Source organism: Erpetoichthys calabaricus, chromosome 3 (genome assembly GCF_900747795.2).
Source record: "Erpetoichthys calabaricus chromosome 3, fErpCal1.3, whole genome shotgun sequence".
Taxonomy (NCBI): domain Eukaryota; kingdom Metazoa; phylum Chordata; class Cladistia; order Polypteriformes; family Polypteridae; genus Erpetoichthys; species Erpetoichthys calabaricus.
The window spans coordinates 33,290,387-33,316,563 of record NC_041396.2 but is presented as its reverse complement, the minus strand read 5'-3'; the positions used below and the strand labels follow the sequence as shown (position 1 = coordinate 33,316,563).

At 41.9% G+C, this 26,177-nt stretch overlaps 1 protein-coding gene across 1 annotated transcript in view; it reads left to right on the top strand.

Annotated features, from left to right (window-relative positions):
- Nucleotides 1-26,177, top strand: part of itpr3 (inositol 1,4,5-trisphosphate receptor, type 3) — a 196,277-nt gene that overhangs the window by 144,806 nt on the left and 25,294 nt on the right. Inside the window, exons 43-53 of the mRNA XM_028796574.2 lie at nt 3,211-3,321; nt 3,425-3,520; nt 6,513-6,608; nt 6,949-7,035; nt 7,605-7,715; nt 12,609-12,801; nt 12,895-13,020; nt 18,690-18,862; nt 18,981-19,145; nt 19,308-19,500; nt 22,966-23,070. Of these exons, the coding sequence (XP_028652407.1) occupies nt 3,211-3,321; nt 3,425-3,520; nt 6,513-6,608; nt 6,949-7,035; nt 7,605-7,715; nt 12,609-12,801; nt 12,895-13,020; nt 18,690-18,862; nt 18,981-19,145; nt 19,308-19,500; nt 22,966-23,070 (1,456 nt within the window). The remainder of the gene's footprint in view (nt 1-3,210; nt 3,322-3,424; nt 3,521-6,512; nt 6,609-6,948; nt 7,036-7,604; nt 7,716-12,608; nt 12,802-12,894; nt 13,021-18,689; nt 18,863-18,980; nt 19,146-19,307; nt 19,501-22,965; nt 23,071-26,177) is intronic.

The window sequence follows — 26,177 nt, the reverse complement described above, 5'->3', positions numbered from 1 at the left end:
TTTTATTTATATAGCGCCTTTCCCATGCTCAAGGCACTTACAAAATATAAGAAAGAACGTCAGGGTATACAGTATATAGCATTGTACAAACCAGATCTTAATACATAATTCGCCAGCCTCCTCACTCACTCACTCACTCTCTCACGTCTGTCCGAAGCCGAATGCGCAGTCGCCTTCTGCGCAGCTGCCCGAAAAACCTTACGAGACCGAAATCCAACCCCAACATCGCGGCAGGTGGCGGATTTAGCCTACGCATTTCAGGATTATTATTCTGAAATCCCAAATCCTTCCGCCCAGGCGTAGGATATTAGCCCCGATCACAGCCAACCCTCACACTCAAAATAATACGTAAGAACATATTATTATTAAGTACTTTCAGCGGCAGGAACGACTCCACAGCCATCACGATCATTACACTACCGTCGTCTGCAGATGTTGATCTGTACAAAGCGAGGTACACATTCTAAGCCGCATACAAATCTCCACAGGTGGCGCAGTACGCATTGTCGTGCGCTGCTGCTGAGATCTGAGTAAAATAAAACGCTGCTGGCCTATTCGCATCAAGCACTTAATGTTCACCATACCATCTGGAGTGATTTTAATGCCCTTTGCATCCTCGCCCTTTCAAAACTGCTTATTCTCGCAACTTGGTGCCAACGGCCACAAAAATTCAAAGAGAAAGGTGACTTCGATTAAAGCTCTAGAGGCCTGAAAGGCGATTTCGACTACAGCTCAAGGCCTAATTACGCATTCTGATTCAATTACGCATTCATTCAATACACCAAGATCAGGTTTGTGGTGCTTATACTTATTACTATTCCATATTTTACTGGAACATTCATCATTCAATATTATACTATAGGCCTGGAAGATTCATCAACTAACAGTACAAGCCTGTACAGTAATGAGTGAAGCGGACTAAAATCATTACAAAAAAACTTCTTCGTTTCTTCTTCTACTTTTTGTTGATTTGTATTTCTCATTTTTTCCCTTTTACTGCCATAGGCCTACATAATTATAAAATATGGCAATTGTTATGCACATGACACAAAATAAATTAAGCTTAAAGACTACATGTGTTTCCAAATTCAAAGGGCATTCCCTGTCAAACTAGCATTCGCCATGACTATAAACAAGTCACAAGCACAAACATTTGACATGGTAGGAATATTCCTTGCCAAACCCATTTTCAGCCATGGTCAATTAATTGTATGTGGCTTTTTCAAGAGTCAGAAGGGCAAGTGATGTGAAGGTCCAAGTTAAAGATGGGCCACATCAAGGGAAATTACTACCGAACAGTGAGAGTGTCTTCACAAAAAATGTACTCTACAGAGAGATTTTACAACTTTAGTTGCATACTGACAGGCCTCCAGCATACAAACAAAAAACGTTGTCATAGATAGCATGTATTTTTTAAGTGTACAGTATTTTTCATCGTGATAAAGTCTTACATATCCCAAACCTCTTACTTAATTATCATTACTTACATCACTTTCTTATTTATTTCTTACTTATTGTTTGTTCTTCATACACTGCTGACACAAACTCGTGCCCGTTTCATCTTACGTTGTCAAAACAGGCTTTTTGTCTAGTAAATAAATAAAGAAGATTACGACAGTGAATTCGGTGTATAGATTGTGTTTATGGTGTCCTTGGACTGCTGAGCATCCCCTGCTTTTGAAAGCCAGCATTCTAAGGCAGCTTCATAACTGTGTGATAAGCACCCAGGCATCAGCCTGCCCAAACCCCGACACAATTACAAAAACACTGTCCTTTATCAAAATAAACAAAGGTTTTACTTTAAATACCTCCAAAAAAGTGTTACATAGGCACAAAACAGTGGTTCCTAGCTTTCTACAATAAATCTCTCACTACCGCACTGCCCTCCTCCAGTCAAGTGTTGCCTCTCTACCACCCAGCTCCAACTTGCCTGAATAAGAGAGTGCGGTCCCTTTTATTACAGACCGAGGAGTACTTCCGGTACCGGGGTGATTGCCCGATGGAAGTTCTTCCAGGTCACACTGAAGTCCATTATTAGAGTGTTTCCCTGGAACGCCCTCTTGTGGCACCCTGTGACCCCAGCAGGGCTGCCCTGCCAGACTGCATTTCCCGGCATGCCCTGTTGGCTTCACACTGGGTGGGGATATCCCCACATGGACTGCTGCCATCTAGCGTGCTGGGGGAATAACAGTTCCCTAATGATCTCTCTACTTCTATAGGGGCTGTCTGTCCATCTCTCCCTTCTGGGTCTGCTTCCTTTCCTGGCCGGGATGTCCGTTCAGCCCATGTTGCATCTACACCTGTTCTTTCAGATAAGCAACACAGGTCCATACCTTCCCTTCTGGGAGTGAGTGCACTCTAGTGGCCAGGAGGTGTTGCTGCTTCTTTTGTTTTTTTCTCCTCATCATACCTTTCTTTTTACAAAGAAATGGTCAGGTGTCTCTGTCTATTGCGGGGTCATTCGCCAGCTTCCTTCCAGGTCCTCTCTCTTTTTCACACACACTCATACTGGTGCCACAGCCTAATGTATACGCAATGAGAAAATTCTAAGGATCGCTATACTAATACTTGGGTAGGGCCCCCTTTTGCCCTCAAAACAGCCTCAAATTTCCATGGCTTGGCTTTTTATAAGATGTTGGAAATATTTCTTTGAGATTATGGTCCATGTTGACATAATTGATCACACAATTTCTGCAGATTTGTCAGCTGCACATTTATTCTGATAATCTTCCATTCTACCACATCCCAAAAGTGTTTCATTGGATTTGGATCGGGTAACTGGGAAGGAACACTAAACTTGTTGTCATGTTCACAAAACCAGTTTGAGAAGACATGGTGCAATATCATGCTGGAATTAGCCATTTGTAGTTGGATATGTGGATATGGCTATGAAGAGATGCACGTTTAGTAACAACGTGGCTACGGCAGATAGAGGGTCATTTCTGGAAGGGCGGGACAGGACTGCATGTCTGCCTGGGAGGTTGCCAACCAGGATCCCGAGGTGTTTCGTTGTGTGGTGGGTGCGGCAACGCGCTGTACCAGTGCATGCTCCCCAACCTGACCTGACCTGAGCCAAGGGGCTCACCATGCTGGAGAAGGGGAATCCCTGCACTAAATTCACTTGAACTCATTGTAGCTGTTCATTTAGTTAACAGTGTCTGTCCTGGAGGTATATTAGTCCTGCTAAATGGTATACTGCTTGTGCCCTAGACCTGCATTGTCACCCATGAGTCAAATGGCATTGACATCATTACTGCTCTCATATTGAATGACATCAGCCCCCTTTGCAGGAGTAGAATGGACTTGGTGCTGCAGCTGAAGGTAAGTATGTGTCACAGTCAGCTCTTAGGTTGTGGGGGTAGTGTAACATTAAGCTCCAGTGTGGTTCAGACTGACCATCTTTGCCTTTTACTTTGTACTGTAGGACAATGCGTCCAAGCTGCTACTAGCCCTAATGGAAAGCCGACATGACAGCGAGAATGCAGAGAGGATTCTTTTCAACCTAAGAGGGAAAGACTTGGTAAGAGACTCTTTCCAAAGTGAATACTGCAGCCTTTCCTTAGAATATACAGTACTCAGAAATGTCTTTTCACCAATTAAATCATCTGCTTGCTATCTTCACACTATTCTAACTTGACTTTCTAAAGATATTTATGATTATTTGATAAACGGCGTTCTGGGAATACTAAACTGCTCTCTAGAAACGTAATGCTTTCTAGAAACATGAATGACAGCCATAGTAAAACCCTAACCAAAACACAGTCTGGATATCACAGTTATTTCAGAACAATATCAAACCTTTCTTTTTTAAGTAAAATATTTGAAAGGAGAGTTTTTAAACAATGTTACAATTTCTAAACGGAAACAATATTTATGAAAAATATCAGGATTTGGAAAAGCCATATTACTCTGACTGCTGTAGTTTTTTTTTTATGAGCTCTGTTCCCAAAATTTTCTCCAAAATGCACAGGAGAGTCATTGGGAAGGAAGAAGGCACTGCCCATCCAAGCTTGGAGTGTTTGCCACTTATCCCAGCAGGTGCTTTTGGTACTGTGAGAACCGTATCTGGTTACAGATGGTGGATAGTGCCGTTTAGAGTTAACGGTTTGTTTGCTGTCTTTCTCCAGCTTCCCCAGTGGCCTTGTGGGCTCTGAATTAGGGTTAGGTTCTGGGAAGTAGCTTTCTTGCCTCTAAGCTCTGGGGGCTTCTGCCTTGGCCTTGTGAGATAGATAGATAGATAGATAGATAGATAGATAGATAGATAGATAGATAGATAGATAGATAGATAGATAGATAGATAGATAGATAGATAGATAGATAGATAGATAGATAGATAGATAGATAGATAGATAGATAGATAGATAGATAGATAGATAGATACTTTATTAATCCCAAGGGGAAATTCACAAATTTGTTGTCTTTATGTGGGCCATATCTGGGTACAGATAGTAGTGTCCTCTGAGTTATCAGTCTGTTGGCTGTCCGGCCGCCCTCTTGGCCTTATGGGCTTTGAACTGCGTGCTGGTTCTGGCCATGGAGCAACTGGCCGAAGTCATATAGCCCTTGTCATCCAGGTTTTTCTCCTGGGGTTTGGTCCTGGCTGCGGGGTCATCGGCCGGAGTTGTTCACTGTCATCATTCAGGTTCCCCTAGGGTCCTGTAGGCTTTGAGTAAAGTTAAGAATGGAGAAGTAGCCTCCTGGCCTCTAAGATCTGAGGGATTCTCCCATGGCCTTGTTTGTTTATTAAGTTGCTTGACTAAGGTAACTTATGCCCTCTGATAATAATGAAAGGTGTCTGTACCAGTGTAGCATTTGATACTGTAGATCACCACTACACTATTTGTAAAACTGTGTCGGTGTTTGTGGTCTTCAAATGGTTTCAAACATATCTAGCAGGTAGACAATTGTATTAAATCATAGATTTATTATATGTGGATTTCCACACATTTGTTTTTTTTCCACGCTTTTTTATATGTTGTCCCTCTTGGAAGAATTCTAAGGGAGCATGAAGGTAATTTTCAGTAAGTTTCAGCAGACAAAACACAGTTGCGTATCTCCATTGTTTCTGATGAGTCAAATGCACCACACTCTTTAATTAGCTGAACCATCAGAACATGACAACAATTGTGACATGAACGGGCCATTCAGCCCAATGTGCTTGTTCACCCTAATCACCTCTAACTGAGCTCCAGAGAACCTGTGTGGAGATGGAAGAAGCTTCTAGAAGGACACTTCAACACTCCACCGATATGGGCTTTATGACAAAGTGGCCAGACAAAGGCATCTCCTCAGTATATCAAAACAAATGGAGGACAGCTTGGAGTTTGCAAAAATGCACCTAACAGGCTGTCAGAACGTGGAAATCTCTTGTATGATGAAATCAAGATTAGTGTAATGTCTGGAGTTAACCAGGCACCACTCACCACCCACACAATACCATTCTGACAGGGAAGCATGGTGGTGGCAGCATTGTAATATGGTGTTGTTTTTTCAACGCTAAGGACTGGAAGGCTAAACAGAGTTTAGGAAAAGCTGAATGGAGCAAAATACAGAGATATCCATAAAGAAAATGTGTGCTCTGGCCATCAGACTGGCCTGAAAGTTCACCTTCCAAGAGGACAGTAAGCTTTAGCACAAAGCAAAGACAACACAGGAGTGACTCTGTGAATGTGCTTCAGTGGCTGGGCCAGAGTTTTGGACTTCAACCCAATTGAACATCTCTGGAGAGACCTGAAAATTTCTGTTCATTGACATCCTCCATCCAACCTGACAGAACTTGAGTGGGAATGCAGAGAAAAATGGCTGAAAATCCCCACACCCAGGTGTGCCAAGCTTGTCGTGTCAGACCCAAAAACGGGAACAGAGCATGGAAGCTCAACCCTAAAGGGGCCCGTGGTCACCGCCAGGGGATGCCCGGATTCCCAAACAGCCCTTGACGTCAGCACTTCCGCCACACCAGGAAGTGCCGGCGGAAGTTCATCGGGAAGCACCTGGAGCACGTCTGGGTGACCTGGATTTGGGTGGAAGAGGACAGAGCTCGGTGGAGAGGAGTGGAGGCGGTCAGAAGAGAGAGAGGCATTGGAAAGGCCTGGACTTGAGGGTGATTGGTGCAGGGGCACTGGGTTGTGTGTGGACTATAGTTAATAATGAATAAGCGTGTGCTTGGGTTTGAACCATCGGTGTCTTCCCGACTGTGTCCGAGCTGCTTTTTACACTATATAGTACCTCAAATAAAAGTCTTTTGTTATAATGGTGGTTGCTGCTGTTTTATAGCTCTACAGTCTCAGGTTCATTTCCCATCCTGGGCATTCATTATAGCCACTTTTTATCGGCTTCTCTAAAGTGTCTGTGTGTACCCTGCAAGGGACTGGCACCCTGTCCACTTTTGGCTTCTGCCTTGCATTCTATGTTGTTGGTATAGGCTCCTATAACCCAGAAATGGAGTAAGTAAGATTTGATAATAGATGGATTAAGTGTATCTGTCTTATGAATACCTTTGTTTCTCCATGAAGGTGGAAGTGATAAGGAAGGCCTATAACCAGGAGGAGAAGGACTTTAATGTTTCTCCCCGAGAAGTTGGCCACAACATCTACATCTTGGCTTTGCAAGTAAGCTGGACATCTTTAGCTCTATTCTCTGGTATGCATGGATCTGGGCTGTCTAGGACTTTTATAGTGCAGTGTGGCAGCAACTATATCTCTAACGGCAATTTGAAATTGACCGAGTAGGTTTAAATATGGGTGGGTTCCATGAGTGGACCTTGCAGTAGGCTGCTGTCCTGTGTTTGCCCCCTTCATCCCTGAAACATGATTAAATAGATCTGAGAATATTATAATTTTATTATGTTAGTCTATAAGACCATGCGGAAAAGATGACAAGAATAGCAGATTATATGCTAAGTGTGGAGAATTCTGAGTTATAGTAATATTATCAATGTTCTCACTTCAGCTGTCACGACACAACAAACAACTGCTTCATCTTCTTAAACCTCAGAATAGAGTAACGACGGATGGCATAGAGGGCATCTCATCCATGGTGAGTACCAAGGGGTACATACTGATGAAGGGGTTTTCATACAACAGCTTTGTCCTTTATAAGTACAGGGTAAGTCAAAATTATGTTAACATTTGAATGGCGGAAACAATTTATTCGCAAAACATACTTCATATGCCTAAGATGATTTACAGGAATTTCTCAACTTGTTTGCCATCATGTTCAACACACAAAAATCAACGAGCAACAGTACCATTTAAAGCCCGGACACACATTTCACAGGGAAAAGATGATACCACAGTCCATATTCTGTCATTCAGGTCATTGATATCATGAACTTTCCTGCTATACACACACTCCTTCACCCGTACCCCATAAGCAGAAATCACAGGGTGTCAAATCAGGGGAGTGTGGAGGCCATGGCAATCGTCCATCGACCTGGAAAGGTGTGGTCAAGATAAAAATAATCCATTAGTGTTAACATAATTTTGACTCATCCTGTGTACTGATAATCTCTTTGAGACAATGGAGACAGTTCAACTTCTGCCTTAAGTACCAAGTTATTTGGTCTACATTTAAATAATGTGCACACTTTTGTTCTTTTATTCCAGCTAACTCTCAATAACAATCAGCTGTCCCAGATGTTGAAATCCACCACTCCTGTTGAGGAAAAGGTAGAGGACCCACTGGAGTACTACGATAAACACACCGCTCAGATAGAGGTGAGACGAGCCTTTGTCCACTCCTTTAGACACTCCAGTCACATCATTGTAATGGCTTAGTAAAAAATCAAACCTCACAGGTACAGTGCTGTGGAAAAGTATTTACCTCTGCCTGGTCTTTACACAATTTTATTCAACTTGCCCTCTCTGTTTGTCTGGGTCAAATTTTGCCATCAGTGTTTTTCCCAGTTTTACCAAACTAATTTCCTTCCAATTTTGCATGCATGCTTATCTCCAGTGACAATGCAATATTTCAGCAGTTTTGACTTGGGATCTTATGTTAATTATGTCAAATTTAAATTTCTCAATTCCTTATATTATACTTTTCGCAATTACACATACTGACTTATACGCCTGTTCAAAAATGCGTCATTTAAATTTTTTTTTTTTTACATCTTCTTGCCTCCTCCAATCTCACACCAGTTTCTCAGACATATCGAATTTTGTTGCAGCAGCGCAGTTACCAATTTCTTTCGCTAATTCCATGATTTAAAACCAGCTTCATATTTTCTTCTGATCGAACACTCCATCATAGATAAGGGATGCTCTTACGATAAAGGTGTATGTAAAACACAAAACAGTGCAAGCGTCGTTTTGGAATAGTTCAGGTATCAACGTGTGGTCACGTAGGCACAATACATAGGAAAAAAAGGCCGTGTGCTCCGTGGTTACTCTCTCAGGTGGGCGTTAGCATATCATAATCTCTTGGACCAATAGAGTGAGTTTTCCGCATTCGACAATATGAAATACCTGAAATTATACAGTAAAGTCAAGACCCTTCTTATCCGTGGGAGAATTAAAACACGAGTATTTACGGTATATATAGTGCTTTTAGCCAACAGATGTGTATACAGTACACCCCCAGAATTCGCGGGGGTTACGTTCCTAGAGCACCCGCAAATTGTGAAAAACCACGAATTATAGATGTGGTTAAAAAAATGCCTATTTTTATAGTTTAAACCCCAAATATGCCCCCAAAACACTTTAATTTAATTTCAACCTCAGCTTAATACATTACCTAAAATAAATGCAAAGGTAAACCCGTATACTGTATAGTACTGTACTGATATGTCACCCACAGTGCTAGAATGTAAAATACTGATGTTACCACTATATGTACTGTAATTCATGCAAGCGCGTTTTCATTGCCAGAAGCCTTAGAAGGTTCAGGGCGTTTCGGTGGCATCTTGGGGCTTTAACCCTTAAACTGCCACATACTTGGAGGTTAATGCATCCCTGGACACCAAATACTTTTTTGCTGCACTTTTTAAGTAAACAACACAATTCACAAAGAAAAAGTGAAATTTTAATGGAACACATTTTTTTTCATGCAAAGAGCATCACAATTACTGCAACACAGATCATTTTTACACACTGCTAATGAACTGTAAAAACTATTTAAAAAACTACTGGAACAATATGTACAAGATGCAACTGACGGCATTGATGAAATTCAGTAAATCACTGAGCCAATTGCGCTTGAACTGGCTGCATGCGAGCACACAGAGGTAAACGCTGATGCTTTCAGGCTCGTCTAGTGCAGCGGCTCAATCCCAGAGACAGTGAGGCTGCAGTGCTGCAGGGGCCAGCAGTGCTCATTAGCTGGCTGCACAACGAATGTACGGCACTGACTGATCAGCTCCGGCGTGCTGGTAAATTGGGAACCGACAATAGCCAGTTGCGGCGTTCAATGAATGTACATCGCCGAATATATTCGGCTCCTACGTGCTGACAAATGGCACTGGGAAACGACTATAGCCGGTTGCTGCGGTTTAAGGATTAAGAAAAACAAAACGGAAAACACAAGAATACTCAACTGGAGATGCGTCACAGGGCAGCAGTCAATCAGCAGCAAGGAGAAATGAATAACGAAGATTTACACTGTCGAGAAGACGGTGATTTATTTATTTTTATGGTGGAGATTCCAGAGACGTACCCAGCCTTGACCCGACCCACGCGCACTCACAAACAGAGGCAAGAACAAAGCAACCTGGTAATCAAACAGAAAATAAAGAATGTAATGAAAACAACGGTACCACCCCTGTTCCTCTTATGGCGAATATACATTAAATACAACAAAGCACCAACAAAACACACACAGTAAAGTCCATTAAAAAACGGCAATGGATGAAATGTAATGATGAAAATAGTTAGTCCAGAGATCCGCACGTTGAACGGGAATGTAAAGATAGTCCTACTGGTAGTTACTGAAATGGTGGAGATGGATGGAAGGTGTTCAGGAGCGCTCCTTTCTTCACAGGATGGCAATGACTCCACCTACAGTCCTCATGTACACAGGCAGACGGCAGACAATCCAGACCCCAACCACAAAACGATACAGGATAAAACAAATAAGTACAGGTAACCCAACAGAAGACAAGTTCACTGACACCTATATACAGTATCTCACATGAAAAAAAGTACTTTCATCCTTAGTCACTCAGTCAACCAAAGAACTAAATGCAAATGTAAATTCGACTAGACACACCCAATCTTGACGGCCGACCACCCTACTGAATCTAAAGCGCACTTCAATAGAACCTTAAAATGGCAATGTAAATGGCTGGAAGGTATCAACATGCAGCACACCATGCCTGCCTAAATCAATAGGCATTCTAGGAGAACTGAGAAAATTCAGGAAAGGGTTACAAAGCTATCTCTAAAACCCCAGGACTCCAGTGAACCACTTGGAGAGCCATCATGTTCAAGTGGAGAAAACTAGGAAGAGTGTTAAATCTGCCCAGGAAAGGCCGGCCCAGCACAATTACTCCAAAAGCGTATAGAAAACTCACCTGGGAAGTCAGAAGAACCCCGGTAACCATCGCAGGAACTGCCGGCCTCTCTCAGCTCAATTAATGTCAGCATTCACAATTCCCCCTTTAGAAAGGCAAAAATGGTATCAATGGGAGAGTTGCTAAATAGGAGGAACATAAAGGCTTGTCTAATGTTTTCCATTGATTCCCAGAACTTTTGGGATAACCGGGAAAGTCAAAGGTGGAACTTTTCAGAAGACATGGGTCCCATTACATCTGGTTTAAAGCTAACGCAGCTCTCCACGATAAGAATGTCATGCCCACAGTCAAAAATGGTGGTGATAGTGCAATGGTGTGGGGATGCTTTGTTACTTTGTGGTTTAGGCGACTTACATAATTACATAGCATGAATTTGTCACTCTACTAGAAAGTACTGAGGATGTGCGGTCATCAGTCCATAATCTGAAGCTCAAGTGCAGTTGGTTTATGCAGCATGACAACGATCCAATGCACATAAGCAAGTCCACCTTTGAATGGCTGAAAAGATCCAACATTAAGGATGTGGAGTGGCCTCATTTAAACCCCATTGAGATATTGTGTCTGGACCTTTAATCAGCAGTTCATAGTCAAAACCCCACCAATGTGGCTGAATGAGAACAATTCAATAAAGAATGGTTGATCAAATTTTCTCCACAATGATGCCAAAGGCTAATCAACTGTTACCAGATGTGCTTGATTGAAGTGTTTGCTGCTAAAAGTGACACAACCGAGTGTTACATTTAGGGGGCAATTACTTTTTCACAAGAATGATGTAGATGTTGTTGAGCGTTTTCCTATGATAAATCATATGATCATTTAAAAAAGGTGTGTTTTGTTTGCTCAGATTGTCTTTTGTATTATACTAAATCTGTTTGGACATCCGAAACCATTTAGTGTTGCGAATAAGCAAAAATAGAGGAAATCATGAAGGGGGCAAATAATTTTTCACAGCACTGTTACTGCACATCCAGATCTGGAATTGGGCCAGAAGAATCAAGTCCAGAAATGGAGATCTGTCAGTTAAACTAATAGTAAAGTGGATTCCAGTGCAATTAACAAAATCCTCCACTTTTGCCTGAAATGTCTGCAGTCTAAACAGGAGCATTGATCGATAAAGCAAGAAGATTAACCAAAATATTGTGGAATAGGGCGACCCGGACACAGACAGGCAGACACGTTTACAGCCATCACCACACGTTTATTTACACTATTGTATACAAGTCTCTATAAGTGCACCGCCACACAAACCCCCACAGTCTCCCAAAGTCCCGGCTTCTTCAATAGCCATCTCTCTCTCTCTCTCTCTCTCTCTCTCTCTCTCTCTCTCTCTCTCTCTCTCTCTCTCTCTCTCTCTCTCTCTCTCTCTCTCTCTCTCTTTCTCTCTCTCTCTAGGCCTCTCCTTGCCGCCTCCTCTCCGACCTCATCCACCTCCTCACCCGACTCCAGCCTTGATTGAAGGAAGGTGGCCCCTTAAATAGGCAGGCAGCTGATGACCACACCCGACCACCTCCCAGAATATGATTCTTAGGTTAATCTCTGTGGTAAAAAATTAAACATATTAATTAAAGGAAGAAATGTATCCTCTACCAGGACAAGTGTGATAAAACCTTTTTAAGTCAGGGAGCATCCATCACAGCAGTCTGTTACAGAATGATCAGAATGGTCAAAAAAAAATAAAGGCAGAGGTCCATATTATTTACATACGTATTCGTCTAACATTCACTCTGATTGGTTCAAAAGACATGAGGTGTTTTATAACCAGTTTTCAAGCCTAAAAATAAAAGTCTTATTTCTCCTATATTACTGGTCCTTGCAATACATTCCAATGAGTTCCTGTGTACGTGACCTGTCAAGTTTTACTGGGTGCATGATAGTCAGCCAACGTTTTGAACCATCTCAGTAGAACCTTCTTATTCTTAGTTGTTCACTTGACCTTTATTTCCTGATATGCTCAGACTCTACTTATTAACTCTTTATAGTACTTTTAAGAAAGATGTTATATTTTAATGTGGAAAGCATATCAAAACACTTAATCCTAAGTGACTATGTGACACCTAAGTTTAATTTTCTTCCACCTTTATTCCATATCAACTATGATCAGATTGTGCGTGATGACCGCAGCATGGAACAGATCGTCTTCCCTATTCACAGTATCTGTGCGTTCCTCATGGAGGAGACCAAGCATCGTGTTTTCACCACCACAGAGCAGGATGACCAGGGCAGCAAAGTCAGCGACTTTTTTGAGCGGTCCTCCTTCCTCCACAATGAGATGGAATGGCAGAAGAAACTGCGCAGTATGTAGCGTTGTATCACCTTCTGTGAGACAAGCACCATGGCAGGAGTTTCTTCCTTGCAGATAACACTTCTTTCATTTGTCTCTGTTTCAGGTATGCCTATTCTGTATTGGTTCTCCCGGAGGATGACCTTGTGGGGAAGTATCTCTTTCAACTTGGCCGTCTTCATCAACCTCATTATTGCATTCTTTTATCCGTACAGCAATTCAACCTCAAAGGGTAAGACATTTAGTGACTAGTTTAGTTCACAACTGAGTCACTAGTATATAAAAGTATCCAATAATTCCACTGTCTAAGTGATTGAAGGAAGTAGCCTCACGTGTCTTCAGTATTACATGCAATGGATTCAGAACATAGTCAGAATCTTTTGGCAAACTTCACTGTGTTGTAGATTTAATTTGAATTGGATAAATTTTCCATTTTTGCCCACCATCTACACTCAGCCCATAATCACAAAGTGAAAACATGTTTTCAGAAAGGTTTCCAAAAGTATTAAAAATGAAAAGCTAAAATCTCTCATTCATAGAAGTATTCAGACCCTTAATGTATTCAACCTTAAATGCATTCAGCTTGAGCAAGTAGCAGAGTTCAAATACTTTGGGTCAATCATACAGGAGAAGAAAATACCCATTACCTCCGAGGTTCTGCCACTGCTGCCTTTGGGTTGTCAGACAGATTCCTTTGGCGAAAAAGCAATGTAACAATCAAGACTAAGATGCGACTTTTCCGAGCACCCGTCATCCCAGTCCAGAGACCTGGGCGCTTTTGTAGACAGACCTCAACAGGCTAGAAGCATTCCTAATGCGATGCCTACGGAAAATTCTCTGGATCTCACTCAAAGATCGCCTATGAAACGAAAAGATAAGGATCAGATGCCTCCAACAACCCAGTATAGTTGAGGAAATCTGGAAAGGAAGACAACACAGGTTTGGCCATGTGTGCAGAATGGATGAAAACTGACTCCCTTACTGACTGTTATGGCGAAAACTCACAGCAACTTGGAAGGTACAGTCGAATGCGGCTAAGAAAACTTGGGCACATCAAGTTCAGGACGACCTCAGACAACATCTACTCAGCCTAACAGAGGCCGAGGTGATAGCACAAGATCGAACCAGCTAGAAGTAAATCGTGCAGAATGTCCAAAACCTATCGATACCTACAGTAGCTTACTGGCTCCAAAGGCAGCCTCATCCAGTTGCCCACTAAAGGATTGACAATGAGTCAGACCCTTTGCTGTGGCACTCCAAATTGTGTATCCTTGCCTATAACTTGATTGGAGTCCACTGGTAGCAAAATGATTTAGTTGGACATCACTTAGAAGGGAACATACCTGTGTCTATAATGTCCCACGGTTCACACTGGATGTCAGGACATAACCATGCCATGAAATCCAAGAAACTTTGTAGACCTTCATTGTGGTGAGCATAGAACAAGGCAAGAGTGTTAAACAATTTATGAAGATTTAAGGACTCCCATGAGCACAGTGGCCTTCATAATTGTGAAATAGAAGAAGTTTGTAACCACCAGGACTCTTTCTAGAGTTTGCCATTTGACCAAACTGAGTAACCAAGTAAGAAGGTGTAATAAGCCAATTCCAAATCTAAGTAAAAAACTGAGTTTTATATAGCTATCTCAAGTAAACTTTTTCACATTGTCATTATGGGGTGTTGTGTGTAGAATTCTGAGGAAAAAAATTAATTTAATCCATTTTGGAATAAGGCTGTAACATAACAAAATGTGGAAAAAGTGATGCACTGTGAATAATTTCCGGGTGCACTGTAGCTTATCATGAACGCATAAATAGTTATAGAGGCAATAGTGACTTAATGTGTTGTTTTGGCACTCCAAAGTGGGATAACATGGCGACAGGGCAAAGTTGCACTGGCGTCCAGGTTTGGGGCCTTTCGACGGTCATTTGGAGGCCCACAAGTGACTCAAAAACTGGCTTAACACCAAGATGTTCTTCCAAAGCTGCTGCGGGAGGAAAAGAGTAGTTTATTAAATTTGAGGTGGAAAAGGCAGAAAAGATTAGAGTGTTGAGTTTAGGATATAGCTGACAGAAACACATGCGTAGAGAAACAGGATAGAATGACAAAGTGGAAGTTCACCATGTAATTTACCTGTGAGGTGAACAAGCAGTTGGCATAAAGTGATTACAAACACACCCATGTGCACAGAGATTCAAGACTGATATAGCTGGACTACACCTGAGCATAGGTTGGCATCCAGTGCAAGCCTCAACGACGGTCCTGATTGGAGGACCCCAGGACAAGTGCATAGTAATTGGCTTAATGAAAAGGGTTAGAAAAGTGTAGTCCAGACCACCAGGGGTCATCTTTTAACTGGTCTTCGGCCTGCTGAACAGTATAAGACAGCAGTAAAGGTAAGTGCTGGATTTTCAATCTATTAGTTCAGGGGTACTCAACTCCGGACATGGAGGTCTGCAGTGGGTGCAGGTTTTCATCCCAAGCAGTTCTGTAATTAGAAGCCAGGCCTAGCAGATAATGACACTTGGGATTTTATTATTTAATTATATGGCTTACTAGTGCTTTCATTCTTTTTCTTACAATGTTATCCAAATGTTTTGTGGTCCTTCCCTTCTGTCTCACTAATTTCAAAACATTTTATTGACAAGGATACCTCATGCAAATACACAGAAAGCACATTAGCTGGAGAGCTGCTGTTTCCTTTATCATGTACACCTCATTATTAACTGATGGACGGTTAATAAAAGGCAAATAAATAAAACCAGAATGCAACAGTTTATAAAATAAAATAGGCAATTAAGAGTTCTGAATCATAACAAATGGGTTAACTAAAACTAAGCCCAAAAACATATTGCTTTAGTAGTAAATAAATGAGTTCTAATTAAAAATTTGATTAAAGCAAAAACCTTCACATACTGCGGACCTCCAGGACTGGAGTTGAGTACCCCATATTACTGTAGTGATTACAGCTTTACTTCCAATTGTGGAGATTTTTGGGTGAAAGTAAACTGTAGTTGTCAATGCTCATTTTTCACTGTTGTCTTTGTGCTTAATTTTTTCTCTTTTGGTTTTTGATTATTATTTGTCCATACTTTGTGAACTGTCTGGGAAATAAGAAGGGCAGTGTTATTTTTTCCTTGTCACTTTTGCTTTGGAGCCTCTGTACTTATTGCAATATAGGACCTGCACTTAATTTTTATTATTTTTCTTAATGATCTTACATTGGACTATACACTCATTTGCAAGATATTATTGTAAATAATTTCAACATGTCCGGAGTAAACCAGAATTTCAGTTGTAGTTGTCTGTGTCACAATTCTCCATTCCTCAGATCACTTGGTTGCGGCTCCAGGTGCCTGGGGTCTGAAACTGTGCAGTAGCACCATTGCACTGGGCACCACAGAAGGACCTTCATCAGGATGAAGACCATGGAGCGGCTGCTGCTTCACCACCTGAGGCCACAGGTCCGCCATACCCTCGACCCTCTGCAGTTTGCATACCAGGAGAAGGTGGGAGCGGAGGATGCCATCATTTACATGCTACATCGATCCCTCTCCCACTTGGACAGAGGCAGTGGTGTAGCAAGAATTATGTTTCTGGACTTCTCTAGCGCCTTCAACACCATCCAACCTCTGCTCCTTAAGGACAAGCTGACAGAGATGGGAGTAGATACATACCTGGTGGCATGGATCGTGGACTATCTTACAAACAGACCTCAGTATGTGCGTCTTGGGAACTGCAGGTCTGACATTGTGGTCAGCAACACAGGAGCGCCGCAGGGGACTGTACTTTCTCTGGTCCTGTTCAGCCTATATACATCGGACCTCCAATACAACTTGGAGTCCTGCCACGTGCAAAAGTTCACTGACAGCACTGCTATCGTGGGCTGCATCAAGAGTGGGCAGGAGGAGAAGTATAGGGACCTAATCAAGGACTTTGTTAAATGGTGCGACTCAAACCACCTACAACTGAACACCAGCATAACCAAGGAGCTGGTGGTGGATTTTAGGAGAACCAGGCCCCTCACGGACCCTGTGATCATCAGAGGTGACTGTGTGCAGAGGGTAAAGACCTATAAATATCTGGGAGTGCAGTTGGATGATAAATTGGTCTGGACTGCCAATACTGATGCTCTATGTAAGAGGGGACAGAGCCGACTATACTTCCTTAGAAGGCTGGCGTCCTTCAACATCTGCAATAAGATGCTGCAGATGTTCTATCAGACGATTGTTGCGAGTACCCTCTTCTACGCGGTGGTATGCTGGGGAGGCAGCATAAAGAAGAGGGACGCTTCACGCCTGGACAAACTGGTGAAGAAGGCAGGCTCTATTGTAGGCATGGAGCTGGACAGTTTGACATCCGTGGCGGAACGACAGGCGAGAATCATGGAGAATCCACTGCATCCACTGAACAGGATCATCTCCAGACAGAGGAGCAGCTTCAGCGACAGACTGCTGTCACTGTCCTGCTCCACTGACAGACTGAGGAGATCGTTCCTCCCCCACACTATGCGACTCTTCAATTCCACCTGGGGTGGGGGTAAACGTTAACATTATTCAAAGTTATTGTCTGTCTGTATACCTTCATTTTTATCACTCTTTAATTTAATATTGTTTTTTATCAGTATGCTGCTGCAGGAGTATGTAAATTTACCCTTGGGATTTTAATAAAAGTATCTATCTATCTATCTATCTATCTATCTATCTATCTATCTATCTATCTATCTATCTATCTATCTATCTATCTATCTGTCTGTCTGTCTGTCTGTCTGTCTGTCTGTCTGTCTGTCTGTCTGTCTGTCTGTCTGTCTGTCTGTCTGTCTGTCTGTCTGTCGTCACTCGAGCAGAGCTTCAGAAGTCACCTGCTGAGATCGGAGAGCCTGTTAGAAAGACGACAGTCTCAGCAGCACTCATTTAAGACAGATGGAAAATGACTAGTCAGAAGACACTCTTGAGTGAAAGGAATACAGCAACCCACTTGGACTTGAGAGCATGAGGAAAAAGATTCTCTGATCTAATTAGACAAAAACTAAACTCTTTGGGTAGAACGCCAAGCTCCAAGACCAGGCACTGCTCATCACCTGCCTGATACCATCCCTACAGTGAAGCAGCATCATGCTATTGGGAGTGCATCTCAGTGTCAAAGACAAGGAGACTGGTCAGAATTGAAAGAAAGATGAATGCACATTTCAGCATAACAATGACCTGAAGTTAACAGCCAAGACAATGCTGGAGTGGCTTCAGGATTAGTCTCCAACTGTCCTTGAGTGGCCCAGCCAAAGCCCAGACACAAACCCCATAGAACATCTTCGGAGAGACCTGTAGATGGCAGTTTATAGACGCTTCCCATCCAGTCAAGAGGATCTACAAAGAAGAAAAGGATAAACTGCCCAAGTACTGGTGTGCAAGGCTTGTACAGACTTACCCAGGAACACTTGATGATGTAATTGTCACTAAATACGTTTGTGCAAAGAACTGAATTAAGGGTCTGAATACTTAAAACAAAGTTTTTGATTTGTAATAAATTTGCAAACCTTTCTAAACACGTTTTCGCTTTGTCAATAAGGATTATTGAGTGTAGATTGATGAGCACAAATGGCAAATTTATCTGTTGAAAATTAAATCCACAACAAAATAAAGTGTGCAGAAAGTGAAGGGGACGGAATACTTTCTGAATCCAAGATGAGCCGCCATTGGTGATTAACACCTCATGGAGTGCTTTTGGTCTGCTGTACTTTTTACTTATGTGAAGATATTTAGTGCCGAGACTTTTGAAGGTGCCGTAACATAGACCTCTATAAACTGGTAGTCCCCACTAAAACACTCTGTGCTGACTGACCCTGTCTTGTAAGAAAACATGATCAGTCAGAATTTATTTTGTGTGTTTGTGTTTTACATTTAGGTGTGCTCAATTCCTCACTGCTGTTAATGCTTTTTTGGATCATGGTGGGCCTCTCTGTCATGGCACTCTTCTCCCAACGCTACGGACTCCGGCCATTTACTGTAGCTATCATCCTGCGCTCCATTTATTATTTTGGGATAGGACCGACGCTCATCATGCTTGGCACGTTCAATGTGAGTTCTTCTTTCTTTGAATGTTATGCTTTATCACTAAGATTAGCACTACTGTAGTTCATATGCAGATTTTATTTTTGGGTGCTGATTTTTTAATTGTCTGTCTCCATTTGTCTAGCTTATTAACAAGATTGTCTTTGTGGTGAGTTTTGTTGGAAACCGAGGCACCTTCATCCGTGGTTATAAGGCCATGATAATGGATATGGAGTTCTTGTACCATGTGGGCTACGTATTCACCAGCATGATGGGCCTTTTTGTGCACGAGTTCTTCTACAGTATATTGGTAGGTCAGAAGGCCAGAACCTCTAATGTGTTCTTCCATTCCAACAATTCTTAGCATTCTAAATTTAAGAACACACTACTAAATATCTCCAAATGCATCCTAGCAAGATGATTTTGCAAAAGTTGCCATTTTACAGTACTTTGTCTCTTCCTTTCTTCACAGCTCTTTGACTTGATTTATCGGGAGGAGACGTTGTTCAATGTAATTAAGAGTGTGACTCGAAATGGAAGATCAATCCTGCTGACTGCTCTTCTTGCCCTTATACTTGTCTATCTGTTCTCCATTGTTGGCTTCCTGTGCTTTAAAGATGACTTCATCTTGGAAATTGACCACTTAGCAGAAACGAACCCACACAGTGAGTCCTAACAAGACATCAAAGTAGTTTTGTTTTTATAAGTACCCTGTGATAAAACTTACAGTAAATTGATTCCAGAGGTCAGGGTGTTGACCATATTATGCCATCTTATAATTGTTATTATTATTATTCTCATGCCCTATACTGGAGAATCACTTTAACGTATATACTGAGAAAATCTTTCACTAGGTATGTTTATTAATCTTCTGTTTAATCAGTGTGGTAGTTTTGGTACGGTCAAATCTAATGTACAGACATACATTACAGACATATTTTTTTCCTTAACCTAAGTATTATGTTTGTGGTATTTTAAGGTCTCTGGATAAATCTCACAAGAGTGCAATCTGCTGGTTTTATGTACTAGGGATGCAACACATCTTTTGATCCACTTTCAAATGGTGCATGAACAACCATTTGCAATTGAGCACTACCAAGACAAAGCAGATGTTGGTGGACTTCTGGCATGCAAGAGAGTCTCTAAGATCAGTCAGCATCATGAGAGAAAAGCTGCAGGTGGTGCAGTCCTATAAATACCTGGTAGTCCATCAGAACTGGACTGGACAGACAATGCAGGCCTGCTGTAGTAAATGGCCCAGTGCAGGTTCTTCATTTTGAGGAGGCTCATGTTATACACTTGAAAAGCTACTAATCTCTATGATTTATGTTTCTATTGTATATGAGGGTCATTTGATAAGTATAGTAAAAATAGCAGGTTAAACATTATTTTTGGAAAAAAATTTTTTTAAATGTCTGTAGAATGTAAACAATGCCTCGCTTCTGGGTGAAATTTGGTCTGACCACGTATGAAAAGTGACAGCTGCTGGCTGGAGTGTCACCAAATGAATTGTGGTGCCATCTCATAGAAATTTACCAGACTTGTCAAATGACCGTCATACAGAGGTGATAGATAGAGAGATAGAAAAACACTAATCTATTATATAGTGCCTTACATTCCTATCTATCTATCTATCTATCTATCTATCTATCTATCTATCTATCTATCTATCTATCTATCTATCTATCTATCTATCTATCTATCTATCTATCTATCTATCTATCTATCTATCTATCTATCTATCTATCTATCTATCTATCTATCTATCTATCTATCTATCTATGTGCCCTTCCCATCAATCTATCTAGCTATCTATAAAATGTATTAACTCCCTTGGAAGTTTTCACATTTTATTATTATACAACACTGAATTGACTTTTCTGACAATGATCAACAGAAAAATATTCTTTAATGTCATTGTAAAACCACATTGCTGCAAAGTGGCCCAAATTAATTACAAATATAAAACACAAAATGGATAAGTATTCACCCCTGTTAATATGACAGACCTACAGTGCATCCGGAAAGTATTCACAGCGCATCACTTTTTCCACATTTTGTTATGTTACAGCCTTATTCCAAAATGGATTAAATTCATTTTTTTCCTCAGAATTCTACACACAACACCCCATAATGACAACGTGAAAAAAGTTTACTTGAGATTTTTGCAAATTTATTAAATATAAAAAAACTGAGAAATCACATGTACATAAGTATTCACAGCCTTTGCCATGAAGCTCAAAATTGAGCTCAGGTGCATCCTGTTTCCCCTGAAACGTGAATAAGGCTGTAACATAACAAAATGTGGAAAAAGTGATGCACTGTGAATACTTTCCGGATGCATTGTAAATCATCACTGAGGCGGACAATTGGCTTTAGAAGTGACATAATTAGTTAAGTGGAGACCACCTGTCTGTAGTCAGGGGATTTTAAGTGATTGTAGTTTAAATGCCCCTGTAGGAATCTAGAAGGTCCAACTTGTGGTGAGTCATTATGGTGGCCTAACCTACACATTGATAACAAAAGAACACCCCAAGCAACTCTGTGAGAAGGGAACTAAAGAGCACAAGTCTGTGCATTGTCACAAGAAAGTATCCAAGTCGCTGAATATCCCTTGGATTCTGGTTAAATAAAATATTAAGAAATGGGAAGAGTATGGCAGAGCTGTAAATCTACTAAAGGAGGCCGTGTACTAAAACCAAGTGATCATTCAAGAAGACTAGTGAGGGAGGCCACCAAGAAGCCTATAAGAACTGTGAAGGAGCGACAAGTTACAGTGGTCGAGGAGAGACTGTGCTGGTGCTTCACCAGTTGCTACTTTATGAGAGTGTGGTAAAGAGAAAGCCACACATGACACTCTCAGCTAGAGTCTGCCAAGAGGCAGATGGGAGTCTCTGAAGTCAGCTCCGAGAAGGTTCTGTGGTGTGAAGAAAGAAAAAGTGAGCTTTTTCACCATCAGACTGAACTGTGTGTTTGGCATACTGCGCATTATCAAAAACAAACTATCCCCACTGTGAAGCATGGTGGTGGCAGCATCATGTTGTGGGGACCCTTGTCTGCAGCAGGGTTTGGAAGGCTTATGAGGGTAAAATGATTGCAGGAAAATACAAGGAAATCCCGGAGGAAAACCTGATGAAGTCTGCAAGAAACCTGTTCCGTGGGAGATGATTTGTTTTCTAGCAAGATGATAAGACCAAGAATAAAGTCAAAGCTAGACAGGAACGACTTAAAAACAACAGTTTTAATATTGTGGAGTGGCCGAGTCAGAGTCTAGATCTCAGTCTTACTGAGAATTTATAGCTGGACTTGAAAAAGGCTGATCACTCACAATCTCCATGCAACCTGAGAGAGCTGAGCAGTTTTGAAAAGACGAATGGGGTAACTGCAGTGTGCAGATGTACAAATCTCATAGACCTGGGCACACCTGCTCAAGGCTGTCATGGCAGATGAAGGTGCAGCTACTAAATACTGGCTTGTAGGACGTAAATAAGTATATTATCCATTATTTTATCTTTGATATTTGTAACTATTGTACACTACTCTGCAGAGATCTGTCTTCACTGTGACATTAAAGAGTCTTGATCTGTTGCTCTTTTTTTAAAAAACCCAAATGAAATTCCCTGTGACGCAATGTCGTACAACATTAAGTGTGAACACTTCCAAGGGAGTGAATACTTTGCTCTGGCTTCTATCCCTCCTGCTGTCTGAACCCTAGTCAGATACTCATCCCCTGACTCAGAGCTCAGAAAACCCAAAGGCCTAAAGGGGCTGTTGAGCCCTGGCCAGTCAGTAATTCTGGGTAAATTCCAGGAGCCACTTCCAGGGTCCTGGATCTTATAACAGAAGCCTCAAGGCCAACTTCCTAGAGCTGTCTAATGGCTACCAGTGTACTTCTGTGCCACTTCCACGGCCGAGTGTTGATAGTGAGCCCTAACAGATTGTCCTCCCCAGTACGCCAGAGTAGCCCTCATGTACAGATACTGTATAGAGACTCCACAACACTTGGTGTCAATACCTAGGCTATGTTCTCAACAGTTAGGAAAACTCAAATTGAATGTCATAGTGTTAGTAAATCTGTATCTTAGGCTACACTCATTGCTTCTTGGTGTACGTGTGGACCTTTTTTGTAGGTGTGTTTACCAGGGCAGGGGAAGCTGCAAAGGATATGCTCAGCTCCTGCGACAGTGAGGGGATTGGCTGCCAAGAAATAAACACAGTCTCAGGCCAACTTCATGGTGAGTACAAGAGGAATTACATGGAGAGTGAACATCCCTTATCTTTATGAGCTGTAGTGCCCTCTGCCATTACGTAATCCAAATCATGTTATGTGATGTCATCTACAGTTGAATTCTCTTCTGTGTTTGTAATATTTGTATTGCACTCTTATACTGTAATGAGGATTACTTGTGTTCTGTTCTGTGTATTCTATTGTCCCCCTTTTTTTTGACACCCACTGCATGCCCAACCTACCTGATAAGAGGTCCCTCTTTGAACTGCCTTTCTCGAGGTTTCTTCCATTTTTTTCCCTACACAGGTTTTTTATGGGAGTTTTTCCTTGTCTTCTTAGAGAGTCAAGGCTGGGGGGCTGTTAAAGCCCATTGTGGCACTCCTCGTATGATTTTGGGCTCTACAAAAATAAATTGTATTAATAATAATACATTTTATTTATATAGCACCTTTCCCATGCTCAAGGCGCTTTACAGAGTTTAAGAAAGAACGGCAGGGTATACAGTATATAGCATTGTCCTAAACCAGATCCATATTACTAACCGAGAATGGTAAACCAGATGGCATGGACGCAGGTACACGGCGATGGGACCATGAGACATACTGCGCAGGCGCATACAGCGCGTGTCTCATAAACCGCAAGCGAAGTCGTATCCACCGCGAACGAAGGAGTCATGGCCCAAAAACGAAAGAGCTCAACTGACGTGAATGAGAAATGAAGCAACAACGCTCCCATAGCTAACGACTAATGAGACAGCCACACAGAAAAGAGGATTCTGCGCTACAGCACAGATTCAAACGGAAGAGGCTACGGAGGCCCCACAGGTCCACAAAGATAGTACGGAAGGCGCGGGAAAGTACGAAAGGCAAAGGCGCCTACACAGCATAGTGAAACCCGACATAGTACGGAAGGCGCAGGCGTCACCGCCATATTGTGAGTAGCACTACTGCGGAGTGAAGGCGCGGGCGTCACCGCCATATTGTGAGTGGCACTACTGCCTAGTGAAGTTAGGAATAATGTGCTGCTTGGGATTGTACAAACCGCTGAACGCTTTACACCAAATTCAAACACAATTCAGCTCAACGATACAAACACGAGCCCACCTAGATAAGATCAATGAACGCAGGTGCCTACAACGCGCGTCTGAAACTGCGGAAGCAAAGCAGGCACGGGTTCAAAATGAACGAGCTCGACTGACAGATATACAAACATGAGCCTGCCTGGATAAAATCAATGAACGCAGGCGCCTACAACACGCGTCTGAAATGCCATGGGCAAAGCGGGCACTGCTCCAAAACGAACAAGCTCGACCAATGTATTTCAGGATACCCAACGCCAGGAGTAGGCGAGCGAAGTGAGCAGGGGGCAGAGCCCCCTTGTAAATAAATAGAGAAGAGTGAGATAGTGAATTCAGAGAAAAGCCTAACAGACAACATAACTGATGGTCTCGCACACACACACAGGTTACATGAGCATCTTGACATAGAGCTGAACTGAGAGAAGGGTAGTAAAGTCAAGTAGAGCTAAAAGCCTTCCTGAACAGATGAGTTTTGAGTTGTTTTTTAAAAGAATTCATGGAGTCAGCTGATCAAATTAATTTATAATATTTTATTATAATAATAATATTGTATTGTATAATGTTGGCTATCTCTAAGAGATGCCCCTTTTTTAAACAAGTAAAGGACAGTTCATGAGATTGTTTGCCCTCTGCCCAGTTCAGAGAATATTTATTATTCATTCTACATTTAAGTTACTTGATGCTTTGTTTTGCCCACATTCCTAGTGTCTCTTTGTGTTTCTAGTGAGTTGTGCGATTTTAATCTTGTGATTATTTTGTGATAACGATTTGCTTTTGCCTTTGCAAATTAATCTCCGCCTTTCATACATTGTACTCTGTGACCATGTGAAGGAATGACAGACAGTCTTATAATGAATTGGGGCACCAACAGGGTCGTCCCGTTTAGTAAAAAAACACAATGCCAGTCGATGTGGGCAAACTAGCCCCGGCCTTGGGGTTCTTAACAAGATAACATAAAATTAAATCAGGATTGGGCATCTGACTAGCGGCAGCTTCGTTTATTGAAAAGACGCCTGGGAATCCAGGAGTGGAAGGGGCGGAGTCAAGCTCCCTCATGGGGCGGAGTCAGGTGCCCTTAAGGGGAGGTTTCTCAGCGCTGTGGGGAGAGAAGGAGAAGATAGTAATAATAGCGGCAGTGCCCCGTCCTGGCCCAGTAGATCATTACATACCTTAACAGAGCTTGTGAGGAGGTCCACAGACGCACATCAATGACAACTGACTGCTGCCTATTATGACCACACTACACCTTTCCCTTTACAAGGTGATTTCTCTACTCGTGTGGATCCATACATTCCTCTTGTATGAAGTTAGATTACTGCCAAAAGGCCATGTGTGAGCGCCATGGATTTATAAGCACAAGTTACGTTTTGAGCACACTTTGTAATTAATAATAAATAATAATAGTACATTTTATTTATATAGCGCCTTTCCCATGCTCAAGGCACTTCACAGAGTTTAAGAAAGAACGGCAGGGTATACAGTATATAGCATTGTACAAACCAAATAATTGTGAGTTATATTTTGACCATGAGTGATGCACTTGGCAAGTGTTTTGTAGTCACATGATTTTTGTCAGTGGCTCTACTGCCAAAAGTCTCTGTGTGAGTACCATGTATTTTGTAAGCGAGAGTTACATTTTTTAAAAGCACAAGTTATATGTTGAGCACATTTTGAAAGTGCAAGTTTTATCTTGAATGTATTTTGTAAATGTAACTTTAATTTTGGATGCACATGTTTTGGCAAAGCTTTCTGATCAGGCACTTTTTGCTAGCGTTCTTGCGCTCAGTGTAGAAGGAGAGAAGCAAAAGTGAGACTTTGTTCTTATTGCCAATGGGAGTAGTCATTGCTTACCAGCCAATCTCGAGACACACCTCCCTCCTCCACCTCCAAATGGGAACGCGCATCCTTTGCTCCAGTAATTCCATTGTTCAAGACTCAGAACTTAGTAAAAGTACGGCAACGATACCTGTTTGGAGGTGGAGAAGGCTAGTTAGCAGTAACTACTCTCATTGGCTATAAGAACGTGCTTCATCTCC